Genomic DNA, 16,774 nt, shown 5'->3' with positions numbered 1-16,774 from the left:
GCGGGTACTTAGATGTTTTTTTTTAAACCACAAATGCCATCCAGAAAGCAAAATGACATGTTTATACATACTGGTTCATATCAGTGAAATCAGGGAGGTAAAGAAACAAATGTTTGTCTTGATTCCCATGAGGATCTCAGCTCCTGGAGTGCATAAATAGGATTCACTAGCATATGTATTTCTTCCATTTGAGACAACAGCTCAGATCCACACCCAGCTAGTCACTGTAGTAAGAAACAGTTTGACACAAGGAGGGGGAGTAGGATCTGGAACACTAAACCCTAAGGATCCTGCTGCAGAACCCCAACATGTTTAAGGCAATGAAGAATGACAAATCAGAAAACCTGGAAAAGGAGATCTCCAGGTGCCTCCTGAAGACTTTATAATACAAGAATGTTTCCATATGCACAATTTAGCTAAGTTTTCTTAAATGAGAGAATCAATCATGATTGTTTCTCATGTGTGTAAGACTTTTATTTGAATGACTAGACAAATCAAGGTTTTTAGGACAAATTGCAATGGAAGTTTTGCATGTAAAGTCTGAAATAAAGCATTAAAATCTTTTTAAATGGCAATTTTCTAATTTTATTTTATTTTTGTTTAGAAAATAACAAAGAAATTCAATAAACTTCAATTTTATTGACTATCTAAAATAGGATCAATCCTTTTAATATAGAAAGATGGATTTTTATGTAAGTACCAAAGATACTATGAGAAAAATTCATCATGATTCTGAATTTATCTGAACACGCAATAGTTTTTTTTTAAGTAGAGGATGAAGATGATTGGAAGTCAGAGAATTACGTATAACAGTCTTCTGCCCTCCCAACATTACTGTGATGATCCAGTAGGAAAGCTTTTAGTCGTGACCATTCTCAACAGTTCCTTTTCCCCCCTCAAGCAGTGACTCTCCAATCTAAAATCAGAATATGCACAGGAGATTGATCTTGTTCTAGTCCTCTCGGCCACTATCAGATGATGCCATCTATATTGGAACGTCTTGGTTTATGATCCCTTCGAGTAGAGATACAAGGAGGCAAGTGTTCCGATCTCCACGCTTACAAAATTTATGTATACCTCAAATTGAGTAAAATGAATTAGGAGAAATAGAAAGATGAAAACAAACTTAAAGGATATGATTTTGCTGCGAAGGAAAGGTTTCAACTGGGTCATTGAGAAATGACTTCCATGAATTGGTGTGAAGTGGTGAGATTTTATGTGCACATGCATGGAGAAAGAAATGATCAAGTTAATATGGAAAAGTTAAATGCATGTGACCTTGACTAGAGCTTAAATGCCCCATGTATTTATTATTGTGGTGCAAGGAAATATCTTGATTACTAGAAATGCCTTGATGCCATGACCAAGTGTAGTCTCTGAAAAAGATTTATCAAAGACTTAGCAATGGTTTTGCTCCCTTTTCAAATGTCATCCAGAAATTACTTCTTAGGTCCAGAAATACATTGGAAAGCTATGCTGGTGAGGGTTTGGAAAGCATACATATGAAAATCTAAATTTAGAAATATTTATACTAATCTTTATAACCATGCATATAAATGAGAATTTCTTCTGGTATTCTTTTTCTGTTCCATGTGATAAACTCTTTCTTCCAGTTTCTTACAAAGTCGAGACACAAAAGACTGAATTTTTCCTCTAGAAAATGTTTTCTGGTTTTACCAAGCAGCATAAAAGTTAGAAGTTTCACAAGAAAGCACTTTGGCTTGCTAAAGAAATTTTTGAGGAATGGAAACAGCTATAGATAAGTATCTAACTTTTAGGATGCCATTCGAACAGAGATCAGACACTTAGTGTTTTGACTTTAGCATAAAATTTAACTTCCAGACCTCGGGGTTCATGGATGAGAGTAAGGGGGTTTTCTTTCGGTTAATCTCTCACTGTTCCTTATTTAAATTGAGTTAGGGTGCGTTCTGCAAAATCCCAGTATACAAATCCAGGAAAGTAAGGTTTGCAAAATTAGCCATATTCAAGAAATATGCATCAAACAATTTCTCAAAAGTGTGAAGCTGTTAATATGATACAGGGAGATAAAAAATGCATACATTTAATTCTCATGTAGTGAAACACAAACAGAATATTCTGTATGTGTTCTGAAGTTATGCAAACATGCATTAGACTAAAATAAATAAAAAACTCTCACACAGTACATGCACACAAACTCCAGATGTACTATTTTTCTTACTCTGTGGTTTGTGTCTTCTATAAGGGCAAAGAAATATTAATCATTTCTTTTACTGCTAAGGGGATGGGTGCCGCTCTCATATTTCAGAAAGGGGCTGGAAAGTGAGGGAAGCCAAACTTTTTCCTATTTAAGGCCAAAGCAAAGGAATCCCAGTGGCTGAGTTTTATGACAGGCCCGGTGCTGAAGGGCAGGGAACAACTGATGGTGCTACTTTGAACTGCTTTTCTTTTCTCCTTTTTGCACAAAGAGTCTCATGTCTGATATTTAGACATGATGAGCTTTGTGCAAAAGGTAACCTGGTTACTTCTTGCTCTGCTTCATCCCACTGTTATTTTGGCGCAACAAGGTAAGTAGCTACTGATTTCAGAAAATGTTATGGGGTTTTGTTTTTACTTCATACAAAGAGATACAAAGAGGGAAAGCAGCCTCCTAAAATAATTTCTTCTAACATTTCCAACTGCGAAACGTTCACCGTGATTGTGTGTTTTACCTTTGTTTAAAAAGAATAATGTCTTGTGTGTTTTTGAAAGTTTTGGGTTGTTTCAGATAAAGCTTTTCTTGTACTAACTATTTTCACATTAAAGGCATTGGAAACTCTTTAAAAGGCTTTGTAAGTCTCCCCTCCTGGACCGTTAACATCTTGGAATGTTTTCCTAGGCTGTCTGGAAGTTACTGGTCTTTTGTAATAATTTTATGTCCTCCTCTGCATGCTGCATTCTTTGTAAGGCTGGAATATTGGGCATTGTTTTCCCAAGAAGATAATAGTTAGAAATAGCATGCATTCAGAGCATTCTAATATTAGGCGCTATGCATTAGTAGAATCATTTCACCTTTTTCTGCGAAACAGCAGCAAGGTAAAGTCTACCAACTTTCTTTTAATGAGTTCAAACTGCTAAAACTGTTCCAACACCCTTGCTTTTTCTTGTTCTGTTTCAAGCACTTACAATGATTAATCCAGCTTTTTCTAGTAGTTTACTGTTAAGGGTTTACTGTGTTCTGCATGTTCCACGTTTCAACTGTGTCTGCATTACTGAAGAGATTACTTTTTTCAACAGGCATGTTTTGGCTTTTCTACAAGCAGGGAAAACATATCAGTAGTGTTTGACTTCAAAAAACTGATTTCATTTATGTTCTGATGAGTTCATAGAATGGATTTCATAGTTTAATTGCCCCAAAACCATTTGTCTCTTTATGTGAAAATGTTTCTTAATTCCTATGTTCTTCACAGTTAGGGAAACCAGGTAAACTGAAATACACACCTTCACAGTATAAATATTTAAGAGGTAAATTTAAAGCTAGCCAGAAGTTATTAGACAAGAATTTGTATTTTTACCTACTGCATTTCTGTAATTTTTGCAAACATGTTGTATTATGATAATGAGATTTTTGCTATTGTTGTTTATAATTTCAAATATCAGTGGTGCCAAAAAGGTAATCTATGTCAGTTGGTGAGGGGCAATGCCCAGTGATGTTTCTTTACTTATAATCAGCCCATGATCACAAAAGAGAAACACCCATATTCCTTGTCTGCTTGGTTTCCTCTCCCCCTTATCCCTCGCCTCTCTTCCCAGCCCCTCCTTTTCTCTCCACCCCTTCTGGCTCCTTTCAACCCCCCCCCCCCCATTTCCTCTCTTTACCCTCTCCTATCCCTAAGCAAGTCCATCTCTACTTACTCATGGCTCCTCCTCCACCACCCCCTCCCTCTCACGTGTCCTTCTTATGTCTCCATTTTCCTTCTCTCACCCCTGAGTCCTCGCCTTTCCTCTCCTTGAATTTGCAATCCTGTTTCCCTTCCTTTCCCTCTCCCCTTTCCTTTCTTTTAATGTCCATTGCAATTCTGGGTCCTTCCTTGGTAAGCTTAGTGATAAGCACCTCCCAACACCCCCAATAAAGTCTTCTTTGAGTTCTTAAATTCTTCTCACTTCTGGGGAGGGGTTGATGGTGATTGGGTGGGGAAGGGGGAAACAAGGCTGGGGAGGAATCACAGAGTTCTTATTTACTGAATAGGTTAAAAACCATTGGTTTTTGTTCCAAAGATTGACAAAACATTTGTGGTTTCCTAATGGTGACAAGCACAATGAGAGATAAGCACTATGGCTATTTTTCTTCTCATTTCAACTTATGAGAAAAAAAAAAAGTCTGATAACTGTATTATCTTGCCATCACATAAATTCTTTTTCTTCTTCCTTTTCTCTTTAACTACAAAAAAATAATAAAGAGCTACAAAACTTTGCTAATACATTTTAAACTTTCAAGAAGATGAAAGGAATTTTGTTTGGCTTATTATTTTGTTTGTGATTTTAAAAATAGCTTTGGTGTTTTACATGTATATTATGTTCTCTATACGTTTTAGAAGAAAATTCTGCTGGTGGATTAGCTCTGGGGAGATTACAGGAGGTGGCTGTTATGTAGCACCACAAAAACAATCTTGTCCCGGGTAGGGGTTTCTTGTACCCCTATATGTCCAGATAAACTCAGAAACAGCACAGTACTAAGGAACACTAGCTTGTGGTCTACTAACAGGAGTTTTCTGGAGCATAAAACATGTATTCACGAAGCATGTTGGCCTTTTTACAAATTCATGAAAGTTGTACTTAATCCTTGTGTTTGATTCCAGCAAAGGAGAAACCTGGTCTGTTTTATATTTCCTGTAGTGTAGAAACACGCCAGATTTCAGGCTAAAAAATGCACCACCTAGTGGATGACAGAGTTATTTGCAAAACCATGCCAGCATTAACCTTACATAGCAGAATTCAGTATTTAATAACGTGATTTTAAAATATTATATTTTGAAATTTAAACATTAAAGACTACTTTCCTAAGTAATTAATTGTTAAGATGTTGTCAAACACATAATTCATACAATATTGAAAGTCATTTTAGAAATGAATTTCATTGTTTTGGTCATTTTCAATATTTTTCATGCAACTTTTCAAAAATAGTTTTAACATTTAAAAACTGATGTTGTCATTACTTGAAATAAGTATTTTTTTCCTCACTGTTTATTAGTTATACAGTTGTACAGACAATATTCCTAACTAACATTGCTTCACTGGGAAAGGGAGGGTAACTTTAAGTAAATGTGTTTTAAGATTTGAGCTTCCATATTTTGCTACACTGACAATTCCACTGAAATAAACTATGAGCCTTGTATCATTGTAGAACTTCAAACTGTAAATGGATACAGAGAATCAGTTCCCTATCACTTGTTATGAGAGTCGATTTTCCAACATTCAAGTTTTCTGGTTTGTATTACCTATGAAATTAAACACACTGAAGTAAAGAAAACAAACACCATAAAGTCGCTAGAAATAACTGTACTTTAAGAGGAGAGAAGGCATACTGGTTCACACATCTCAGTGTCAGTCATCTGACATGGACCCAGTGCTTAATTGGGATAGCAAAACCAGGAAAGGGCAAGGTTAAGACTAGAACCAAAATCTGTTAAATCCTAGCTATCTAGAAAACACAAAACATACATTAAATTCAGAATTTTCTTATTTTTATACCCATTTGTCATCGAAGTGATACCAAAAACTTGTATATTGTCCCAAAAAATACTCATATATGAGCTAACACATTCCTACAGGTGAAAAAATACGTAGTTCTCTGTTTAAAATTGACTTTGAATTAATAAATCCATTTTTTAAACAAGAGGTTCAAAAGTTTATGGTTTAACCAGAAATTATCATCAGGTCTGTGATCATATACATCAGAAGAAAATAAATTACTATTGATACAAAATTTTGTGTTTTTACTTCATGGCACCTGTTTGTTCCCCACCCCGACTCCCACCTCCAGAGTATTCAGCATCTAAAGGCCTTAGTAAATAAATATTCTGATTAAATTCTGGAATTAAAGATGTCAATAGTATTAGAGAAGAGAATAACATCACTAGAACATTCTTGGAGAGAAGGAAAGACAGTGATAAAAATGCTTTCTAATTCTGATTCCTGAATTGTTGTTTCATGAGCTGTGAGTCTGTGTGGTTTGTAGTTGAAACTGGAAGGTAAATCCTCAGGAAAGCCCCTGTTGCATACCAAAGTTCTCTGCCAGACCATGAACTGTCACTCAGAGAAGAGTGCCATCTACCGAAACTGTTAGGTGTCCCCTTGAGATTGGCAAGGCTCTGATGCAGTGTTCCAGATCATGTGGCTCAGTTACTCTGCTTTGTAACATCAAGTGAAATCACCACCCTGCAATGATTAAAGTGGATTGCCCAAGAATTAAAGCTTTAAAGATTAAAGATGTTATTGCTTTTGTTGGACATGAGGAATATTTGAAAAGTTTCCAGGTCTACAGTAACTTTCTGGAAATGTCTCAGTGGACTGTTTCTTGTAAAGCAACTTTCCCTGGAAAAATAGCTCAGTTCCATTGTTTTCCACACTCAAAAGAGAAAAAGTTCATATCGTACTTAAAAAAAAAAAAAAAACCCAGACTTTTCAAAGGGGAAACTTTGCCTGTTTCATGTCATGATGACAATGGAAAAAGTGAGATAGCTATTCTTACACAAATCGTTTGTCAGCTACAGTTTGGAGAGTTACATTAACCACTAGAATTTCTGTCTGTGCTTAATGAAAACACAGTACAAGTGCATTCCTTTCAGATTAACTAATAAAAATCCTTGTTTTTTCCATCATTGGGGTCGAGCACCGCCATTTAAAAAGTAACCTCCATGAACAAAATGAAAAGTTCAAAGGAGGCCCAAGTCAACATGTCCAGAAGATGCAAAAATCAAAAATAAATGATCCAGAAAATATTAAAAGTAAAAGCTGCCTTGAAAGCTAGCCCTGAGAAATGACTACTTCAGTAACATCAAATGCATTTTCCTGAATCTTTTCCTTTCTGTAGTATCTGGTGGGGAGGATGACAGCAGCTCTATTTCTCAAGTAAATCAGCACTGTAGAAGCACGCTTTGGAGTTACATAGCATGCTCAAACTTCATTCAGGGAGAGATACTAATGAAGCTGGGATGCTGTGTAGTAACCAATTTTTCTGAAAATTTTTGTCTTTCTGAGTCATCTTAGACATATTTTTGCATTGCATACAGAAGCCTTATCTGTTGGTGATCGTTATTGTTGGAATCCTACTTGTCTGTGCATAGTAGGATGCATGCTGGGTTTCTGAATCACACATTGATCCTGCTGGTGGTCTGCGTGTCATCAGGATGGCCTTGACAATATAACTCTTGTCCATGAAGTCAAGAGACAATAAATAGTGGAAGTCAACTCCAGATGGTATCTTCCTGATTTGAGACCAGATAGAAAGGGCTTTTTCCAGAGAACTGTGATCCATTTTCAGGCTCCGATTTGAACCTTAGAGACCATGTGGGTCAGAGCTTTGAAGCTGGGCTCTTTAGTCCCAGTCCTTGAAACAGCAGAAAGGGAACAGAATGCAGTAGTCAGGCATGTCAGATTTGAAGAAAACCCTTCTGGTTTCAAATCTTAGTTTTACCTCTGAACATGCAACCTTGAGGAAATTATTTAGCATTTGTTTCAGATTCTTCACCTACAAAATGAAGATTATCACAGCACTCAGCTCAAAGGGTCTTTGAAAGGATTAAATAAAATAGATATTACAAACTATTTTTAGCAATAGCTTCAACATAAGAGGAACTATACAAACTCTGCCTAGCCCTAGCTCAACACTGGCCAATAAATTATTCCAAGGAAGAAATCAAAGGTCTTGCTGAAAAGGAAGAGGATATAGAATTTTCGTAGTCAAAATACACAATTTAACATTACCACTATTAGAATATATTTTTCAGTGTTCTTATAATTGGTCAGATCATAGTATGGATGCAATTGCTGGTTGTTGGGTACAAAATACTTCAAATATTCCAATTCCCTATTTTTATTTTGGCTTTATACAACAATAATCAACTTAAGAGAAATTTCTAATTGGAGTCCTAAAATCGTGTGTTGAGAAGAAATAAAACCAGAGAACATCCAGAAATAATGAGTCATAAAGTTTTCTTTCTTTTTTTCTTCTGGTGGGGACAAGGATCAACAGAATCTACTTTGTCCATACAAACAGTATTTTTAAATTAAAATTATCTCTTCACATTGTCTGTAGATTTTAATTTGGTGTTTTTATTAATTTATATAACATATTTTAAGAAATTCTGATAAATACCTAACTAGCAGAGACATATTCAATAAAAATGCATATTTTTCAAACATCATATCATTTAAGAGCCAAACCAAACATATTTTAATTGGATTCTATATTAATTCCAAATACACACACTTAATAAAGCATTCAACTTTCTGAAGTAATGGAAAATGATGTCATGATAATTTGCAATGCACATCTGTGATTTTAGATTTCCAGATTAAAAACACCTTTGCCAAGATAAGAATTCAATAAAAAGAAAAAGGGAAGAAAAGTGCTTGTCACTCAAGCTAAATTAACAGTTTTATTAGATGCTTTAGGTAATATGTTTTTACACTAAAAATGGCAGTAAAACAAGCATAATTTACAAAATATTTTAGTCAGCAGTAGGAGTCTTTCAAGTCAGCATGATTTAAAAATAAAGAGTGGAAAGAAGAACAACAAAAAGTAAACTTTATGCTAATATAAACTTACGTCACTTGGATTTATTTCTCTAAAGTTTCACAGTATACCTAGGAAGGAAAAGAAGCTGAAAATGGATTATATTCTGTGCTACTTCATTGTGTTTCATATCTTAGATCCCAGCAAGGAGATGGTTTACTCTTATGTATTGCTGTTGTACACACAGGTATATTTATTTCAAAAATGTGCTATGTAATAAGGAATAGAAATACCAAATGATAAGAAATGCATAGTTGAAACTTAATTACAAATTAGAACAGAGAATCTTAGTCTAAATAACAACAAATAAAGGAAGCAATTGAATGGAAAAAAAATAATTTGCCTAGTAGTAAAATGAGATAATTTTTGCAAAAACATTTTAACTCATTTTTTCCAAATTGCTCTAAATATAGATATATAAGAAGATAAGGGAATAATATGAGATAACTGACTTCCGAATCCCATTTTCCATTCTACTTGTAAGTGCTGCAGTTAACTACAACATTTTATTTCTCCTGAAAACAAAATTCCTTTCCCTTGGCATTGTCAGGATTTCACTGTCTACAACTACTCACTCAAACTAAGAGAACCATGAAACAGCTGTGTGAGAGGTTTAGCTTCCAGACAAACCTCTTGCTGACCATATTTGGTCTAGGGTATAATAATAACTAAGAGGAAGCTGCACAAAACTCCAGTCTTCAGCAAAGGTGACTGAGGTAGAAAATCAGAATGGACTGGACTTCAGCCATCAATTTCCACAGGGAGTGATTTTTCAGGAGTGCTACATTCCTTTCAAATGAACATAAAATTGCATGGCTTCAAACAAGACTGCACTAATTCTTATTGTTTTAGCCATCCAATCTTTTCTCTTTTACCTAGAACTTTCTGATGTAAAATAAAGCATACATACACCATGTTAACTGTCATGTGCAAATCAGAAGAAAAAAGTCACTCAAATTATATGTTGAGGCATCTGCATTTCAATAAGGATACTACACAAGATTTCTAAGAAAATTTGGGAACAATAGCTAAATAGCAATATTTGTTAATACTGAACTTCACGTAATTCTAACAAATTTATTTACAACCTGCTCATTTAATAGTTTTCAGAGCAAATAGAAAATAATGCATTTTTCGTAGTATGAGAACCCACAAACGAGACATAAACATAGAAGAATGATTACATAGTGGGGAAAAGAAGATTTATGTTCACTGCAAGGAATTTTAAGAGATAGGGAAGAAATATATTTTAAATATGAGATTTTTGATTTATTTTCCAGGTATCCTCATTTGTCTTCTTTTGTCATTACATTCAGTAACTAGTTTTTGTCATGTAACATATTAATTATAGAAAGGTAATCCTTCTCCAGAGACAAAAAGTTGAACACATCATTAGCACAATCTAGTCATTTTTTCATAGAGAGGATTTCAAATTCAGATTACAAAATGGAAAATCTTGAGCTGAAACTGACCTGTTGGAGCATTTCATATAAAGTTGATTTAAAGAAAGATTTAAAATGATTCACATTAAAAGGGAAAACCTATGCAAAGATCTAATGATTTTACTGGGCAATCTTTCATCTCAAAACTTTCAGACCTCATCAGCAAAACAGTTGATTTTAGCTCTAATATATACAAATAGCTTAGTGCATACATCTGTTTACATTTTTACTGTTCATAATATGAAAGAAAGGTTGTTCTTAATGGTACTTCAAAAACTTTGCAGAAAATAAAAAGTAACTTTATTTTGGTGCAAAAATTTTGAGATCCTTGCATAGCTTTTTTCTTTCTTTCTTTTTTATTTATTTAATTATTTATTTATTTTTTAGGCTTTTTTTAAAACTTTTATTTAATGAATATAAATTTCCAAAGTACGGCTTATGGATTACAATGGCTTCCCCCCCATATCGTCTCTCCCACCCGCATCCCTCCCCTTTCCCACTCCCTCTCCCCTTCCATTCACATGAGGACCTATTTTCGATTCTCTTTATATACAGAAGATCAGTTTAGCATACATTAAGTAAAGATTTCAACAGTTTGCTCCCACACAAACATAAAGTGAAAAATAGAGAATTTTTTAAATGATGATGAAATCAGATCAGACCTATTGTCATGTTTAATCCCAATGAGAGTCAAGTTGGGAATTGATAATTTCTTCTTTTTTTTTTTTTTACAGAAGATCAGTTTAGTATACATTAAGTAAAGATTTCAACAGTTTGCACCCCCATAGAAACACAAAGCGAAATAAACTGTTTGAGTACTCGTTATAGCATTAAGCTTTTTTCATGATATGCATTTTCCATGAACTTTTTAAAATACCATCATATTTTCCACAACACCTTTAAAAATAGGCCTACTTTATTTGCACGGAGGCAAGCATTTTGGTATTCACCTTTAATGTCCACAATGAATAAAGATATGTTCCTTAGAAAATAGATATTCCCCCTGTTCTCAACTATCTCTTTCAAACATTGAGGAGAAACTAGAATAACTTTTCCAAATAGATTCTTTTTTGCTTATTTAAAATTACAATTGGGGCCGGCGCTGCGGCTCACTAGGCTAATCCTCCGCCTAGCGGAGGAATGCAGGAAGCTGAAATTAGAAGTGGAGCCAATGTTCAAACATGAACACAGGAATGAACCCAGGAAATAGCACAGAATGTGGGATTTATGACAATAATATTAAAGTTGGAAAACATGCCAGGACTCTGGCATGGTGAGAAAGAGAGAGGGAGAGAGAGGGAGAGAGAAATAGAAATAAGAATGACTCTCAGGCCGGCGCCGTGGCTCACTAGGCTAATCCTCCACCTTGTGGCGCTGGCACACCGGGTTCTAGTCCCAGTCGGGGCGCCAGATTCTGTCCCGGTTGCCCCTCTTCCAGGCCAGCCCTCTGCTGTGGCCAGGGAGTGCAGTGGAGGATGGCCCAGGTGCTTGGGCCCTGCACCCCATGGGAGACCAGGAGAAGCACCTGGCTCCTGGCTTCAGATCAGCGTGATGCACCGACCACAGCGCGCCGGTCGCGGCGGCCATTGGAGGGTGAACCAACGGCAAAGGAAGACCTTTCTCTCTGTCTCTCTCTCTCACTGTCCACTCTGCCTGTCAAAAAAAAAAAAAAAAATACAATTGGATAATAATACTGTCTTTGATTAGCTAAAGACCACATTGAGAAACTATAATACAAAATCAGAACAGATTTTTAAATTTCTTGAAATGAGTTACAGGTATTGCACAATTCATTAAATATGTATCTGCACACATTAGAGGAAATGAAAAAAAAAAAAGGAACCAATTTCAGTACTCAGCAGAATCTATAGGCTCTGATATTTTTTCCTTTTTGGTGCACTTTACTAAATCAGTTAAATCTCTAAACCAAAATCTTTATCATGAAACTAAATTATTGTTAACCTCAGACCAGGAGAAGATAGAGAACCAATGATTAAAAATGTGCTCTTCCTTGGTATATGTAGTGTCCAGATGGGAAAACCTCAGGACCACTGGAAGACTTCTTGGCTACTAGGCAGGAAAAGGTGCATTTTAAACTTCCTGCTTCCTCCAAACCAGATCTTATTCCACAGACATTTTAAAGACTGTAACTTTGAGAAAATGAAAATTTCACCCTCACACAAAAAAGTCAAAGAATATATCATGTTATTCACAAAAATTTTTGCAAATTTTTAGAGAAGGATGACTTATTTACTCAATTATTGGCAAACTTTCACAGTAATCCTCAAGAATTAATATTGTATTTAGCCACAATCCATAGTTAATGTTTAAAAATTAAAACCAGGTTTCATTTTGGCAACCACTTAGCTGATTCATTTTTAATAGCCTCTGAAATTTCAGTACCTTGAATATAAATAGGAACCAAGCCTAAAATTTTGGTTGAAGCAAATTTTTTACCATTTTAAGCCACAAATACATAGTCATGATTCATATTTTTCCCTATAATTTTTTATGTACTCCTTGCCAGAGTTTGTTTTAAAAAATCTCCCCCTCACCTGCTCTGTGACTTGGAAACTCCTTTACATCCATGTAAGATATGCAATATATTACATCATATCATTTTGACCTACTAATGCCTAATAGAGTTATTGTGACATTCTCTATATACTATAAACTTGGCTAAAAGTTTCCCTAGGAAAATATGCAAGAGTTTAATGTTGCTAAGATTAGCTGAGTTTGCTCCTGAATTTCTCAATAAGGTTAAGAAAATCCAGAAAATATTCAGAGTTAGTGACAAAATTATCTTTTTAGTTAATGCTCCTCGCTAGTGTTAAAACAAAGAATAGCAACTGGGTAATAAGTTTTATTTTCAATTGTATAATCAATAAATAAATGTTTCAATGCTTGTGTGCTATACATTGATGTTAAATTCCTAATATAAATGCAATTAAAATACCTGTTAGTCTTAATGAAAATCAAAAATGCTTTACCAATTTTATGTTAATACACAGACTTGATTTTTTTAAATTTTAATTTACTTATTTTGTTTATTTGAAAGGCAGAGAGATGAGAGAGAGTCAGAACAAAGACAGATAGGTCTACCATCTGCTGATTTACTACTCAAAAGTCTAGAATAACCAGGGTTGGTTCAGGTCTTCAGTAGGAAATCAGAACTCAATCCAGATCTCCTATCTGGGTGGCAGGAATCCAACTACTTGACCCATCAATTGTTGCCTCCTAAGGTACACATTAGCAGGAAGCTGGAATTGGGAGCAAAGCTGGGACTCAAATGGAGAAACTCTATAGGGGATTTTGGCATCCCAAGGAGAGTCTTAACCATGGCATCAAATGTCTGTCCCCAGGTCTCTTACTAGTTGGAAATTAGGTAGGGAAAATATGATACATTAAATGAAGAAATTGTTCAAACTATCTTTACTTTGGCTATTGTAAATAGGTGTTGCTGCAGAACAAAAATCGCATTTTACTGAAGGGTTTTGAAACATCACACCCTTTACTTCTTTTCCAGCACCTGCTGGAGGATGCACTCACCTTGGCCAGTCCTATGCCGATAGAGATGTCTGGAAACCCGAACCGTGCCAAATATGCATCTGCGATGGAGGATATGTTCTCTGTGATGATGTAATATGTGATGAAGAAAATTTAGACTGCCCCAACCCAGAAATCCCATTTGGAGAATGTTGTGCAGTTTGCCCAGCGCCTGAAACAACTGTGAGTTGAAAGAAAAACTATATATCTTCAACATTCATATTTAAACACCTAAATAGCTCCTATATCATGGGAGTCTGAAAGGAAATGATAGTTGGGTCTGCCCAATGGTCATGTTGATATCACAAGCAGAAAGTGAACATTGCAACTTTGTGACTGGATATAAACCGGGTTAAGAAATAAACATGTAAATTGGCAGGTATTTTGTGGATAAGTTTTTCGATGTCTTGTTTAACCCGCATTTTTTTCATTCCTTAGACTCCCCGCACTGTTGATGGCCTAGGACCTCAAGGGCCTAAGGGAGATCCAGTAAGTAAATATTCTCCAGTTGATTGAAGTTAATGCTAATGGTAGTTCCAGTTCTAGTTGACTTTTCTTTTCCTTTTCACATGCTTTCCAGATCTTAATTCTCATCATTCATACATTTTCTTTAGTGCTGCATGTTTGAAAAATGACACCATATGATTGTTCAAGATGCAACTGCCTCAAAATTCATATAATGTCATCAATCCCGTTATCAATTTAAAAAATAAAATCTAGACCAATATATAAATAGATGCATTACACTTAAATTACTCATATTGTTTGAATACAAATTGATTTCCAAGAAAATATATCACTTCTATTTGCAGAGCAGCAAAAATCTCATGACTTTTTAATCATCCAGATTTGTCACTGTTTTGTTTACTTTTACTTTTGCTTCTCTTAGGGCCCTCCTGGTATTCCTGGGAGAAATGGTGACCCTGGTATTCCAGGACAACCAGGCTCCCCTGGTTCTCCTGGCCCCCCTGGAATCTGTGAATCATGCCCTACTGGTACTCAGGTAATAAATTACAGGACTGAAAGATCCCTCTGTAAAACTATCTTAGTTCTTCTTGTTTCTGTGGTTTATATTACTTCTCACAATGGTCATTCCTTACATCTGTCTCTAATTTTATTATTTAACAAATCCTTATTAGTATTAATGTGTGTTAGGCATTGTTCTAAGTGCTTTGTCCGTATTCATGCTTCCCCTTAATGCTAACGCTATTGCTGCTAATTCCTTCCAACATTTCTTAACTTCTCAGCAGGCACATGACATGGAAAGTGGAATTAAAGACAAATTTATATTGTTATGAAAATAATTTGAATTCCATTTTTAAAAAATCTATATGGCGAACAAATTTCATGTATTTTATATACACAGATTTAGGGCATTGTGGTACTTTCCCCCCACCACCCTCCTTTCCCCTTACTCTCCCATCCCCCTCCTCCTTCTTTATTTTTCCTTTTAATTGTTACAATGGCATATTTTCATTTATTTTATCATCATAAGCTTAATTTTTGACAATATGCATTTCCCATGAAGTTTTTGAAGATCCCTCATACTCAATTATGTTTGAGAACCAAGAGAGCTATCAACTCCCCAAAGAATTAATCTAGGGAATTAAGAATGCAGCAGCCATACCTTATTACCCTTCTAACTTTGATGGTAAACTTTGGAAGTTTCAGACAAATATTAACTGTAAGCATTCTTTCCTACAGCATGGCACCCAATTAACTCTACAAATGAAACAAATAATCAAATAAATAAACATGACAAAATTTCTGCTTCATGGAATAGGTGAATTTAGAAAACATACACAAATAAGCATAGGTTTAAAAATTGATTTTCAGAAGACATTTCAATAAGAAGTAAAGGCTAACATCTAATTCTTACCCTAGTAATTAAATAGGACACATTTCTACACCTAGAACTCAAGATGAAACAAGTTCTAGGGGTATCCATTAAACTTATGATCCTTTATTTGATTCAATTGCTTGATTTCTCTGAGTATGCTTATCAATTAAGCATATTAACCAGAAGCCATAGGATATGAATTTCATTTGTATCATTAACTGTTGGAAAAGTAATTTGACTTCAATTTTCTGTTCAAAATAAAGAGGTTGAGTTTTATAATCTCAGTATTCCTTGAGCTGTAAGTAGTCTGTGGTCATATCTTAGTAATGCTACAGATAATTCTTAGAAATAGTAGTTTGAATAATAGCATTTAATTGAAGTATTTATGCATTCACAAACATTTCTGTAGGATATGTAATATCAAAGCCATGTGTAGGATGTCTAATATCAAAACTATGTAGAAAGGATAAGTGAGATAATTAACGTATATCATAACCTCTGGCAGGCAGAAACCTTCTGCCAGTGAATAGTAGATGCTGCATGCACATCTAAATGCTTTTGAAAATATCTATGGTCTCTGTATTAAAATGATTTTATCTATCTGTTCTCTTTGCTGCAGAACTATTCTCCCCAGTTCGATTCGTATGATGTCAAGTCTGGCATAGGAGGAATTGGCGGCGGCTATCCTGGGCCAGCTGTATGTACAAATGTTTCTGACTGTTTTAGCACATTATTTATCTTTCTTGTTTGTTAGATTTTGAATGGTTGCTCTTCTGGGAACACAACATTTTTGTGTAATTGTATAAAATAGCTTATTCTTAATTAAGGTTGATTGGGGAAAAGGTAGCAATTTCTTGTTGATTCTATCCTAATTAATTTCTTACTCATCATCCTGCCTATATTGCCACTTCCTAACATAACCACCTCTAACAAAGTTCACCTGCCTTCATGCTTAGGTCTCACATAAATATATTCTCTGAGTTTAATAAAATTTTATTTCTTTTCACTCCCACTTTACTCTTTCTCATCTAGTTTATTCATAAACTTCTTTTAATGCCATTTAATTTATTAAATACTCCTTTATAGATGACAACTTAAGCAACAAATGCCCAATATAACAACCCATCCTCACGGCTATTCTCCAAATCAAACACAAAGATTTCCAGAATTCACTGCCTCTTTAACTATATC

The 16,774-nt window shown here is 35.0% G+C and overlaps 1 protein-coding gene and 1 long non-coding RNA gene across 2 annotated transcripts in view; one reads left to right on the top strand and one right to left on the bottom strand.

The window, feature by feature from the left end:
- Positions 1 to 2,155: 2,155 nt before the first annotated feature.
- Positions 2,156 to 16,774, top strand: part of COL3A1 (collagen type III alpha 1 chain) — a 41,921-nt gene continuing 27,302 nt past the window's right edge. Inside the window, exons 1-5 of the mRNA XM_002712333.5 lie at positions 2,156 to 2,546; positions 13,724 to 13,926; positions 14,182 to 14,232; positions 14,633 to 14,746; positions 16,203 to 16,280. Of these exons, the coding sequence (XP_002712379.1) occupies positions 2,471 to 2,546; positions 13,724 to 13,926; positions 14,182 to 14,232; positions 14,633 to 14,746; positions 16,203 to 16,280 (522 nt within the window). The 5' untranslated portion in view covers positions 2,156 to 2,470. The remainder of the gene's footprint in view (positions 2,547 to 13,723; positions 13,927 to 14,181; positions 14,233 to 14,632; positions 14,747 to 16,202; positions 16,281 to 16,774) is intronic.
- LOC138848960 (uncharacterized) lies at positions 2,355 to 14,992 on the bottom strand. Its single transcript, XR_011387204.1, has 2 exons — positions 11,563 to 14,992; positions 2,355 to 11,326 (listed from the first exon to the last, which is right to left on the bottom strand). It is a non-coding gene; the product is annotated as an uncharacterized lncRNA (long non-coding RNA).

The sequence above is a fragment of the Oryctolagus cuniculus genome, chromosome 3 (assembly GCF_964237555.1).
Source record: "Oryctolagus cuniculus chromosome 3, mOryCun1.1, whole genome shotgun sequence".
Lineage (NCBI taxonomy): Eukaryota > Metazoa > Chordata > Mammalia > Lagomorpha > Leporidae > Oryctolagus > Oryctolagus cuniculus.
The sequence above is the reverse complement of the archived record's forward strand: the minus strand, read 5'-3'. Positions and strand labels throughout refer to the sequence as shown.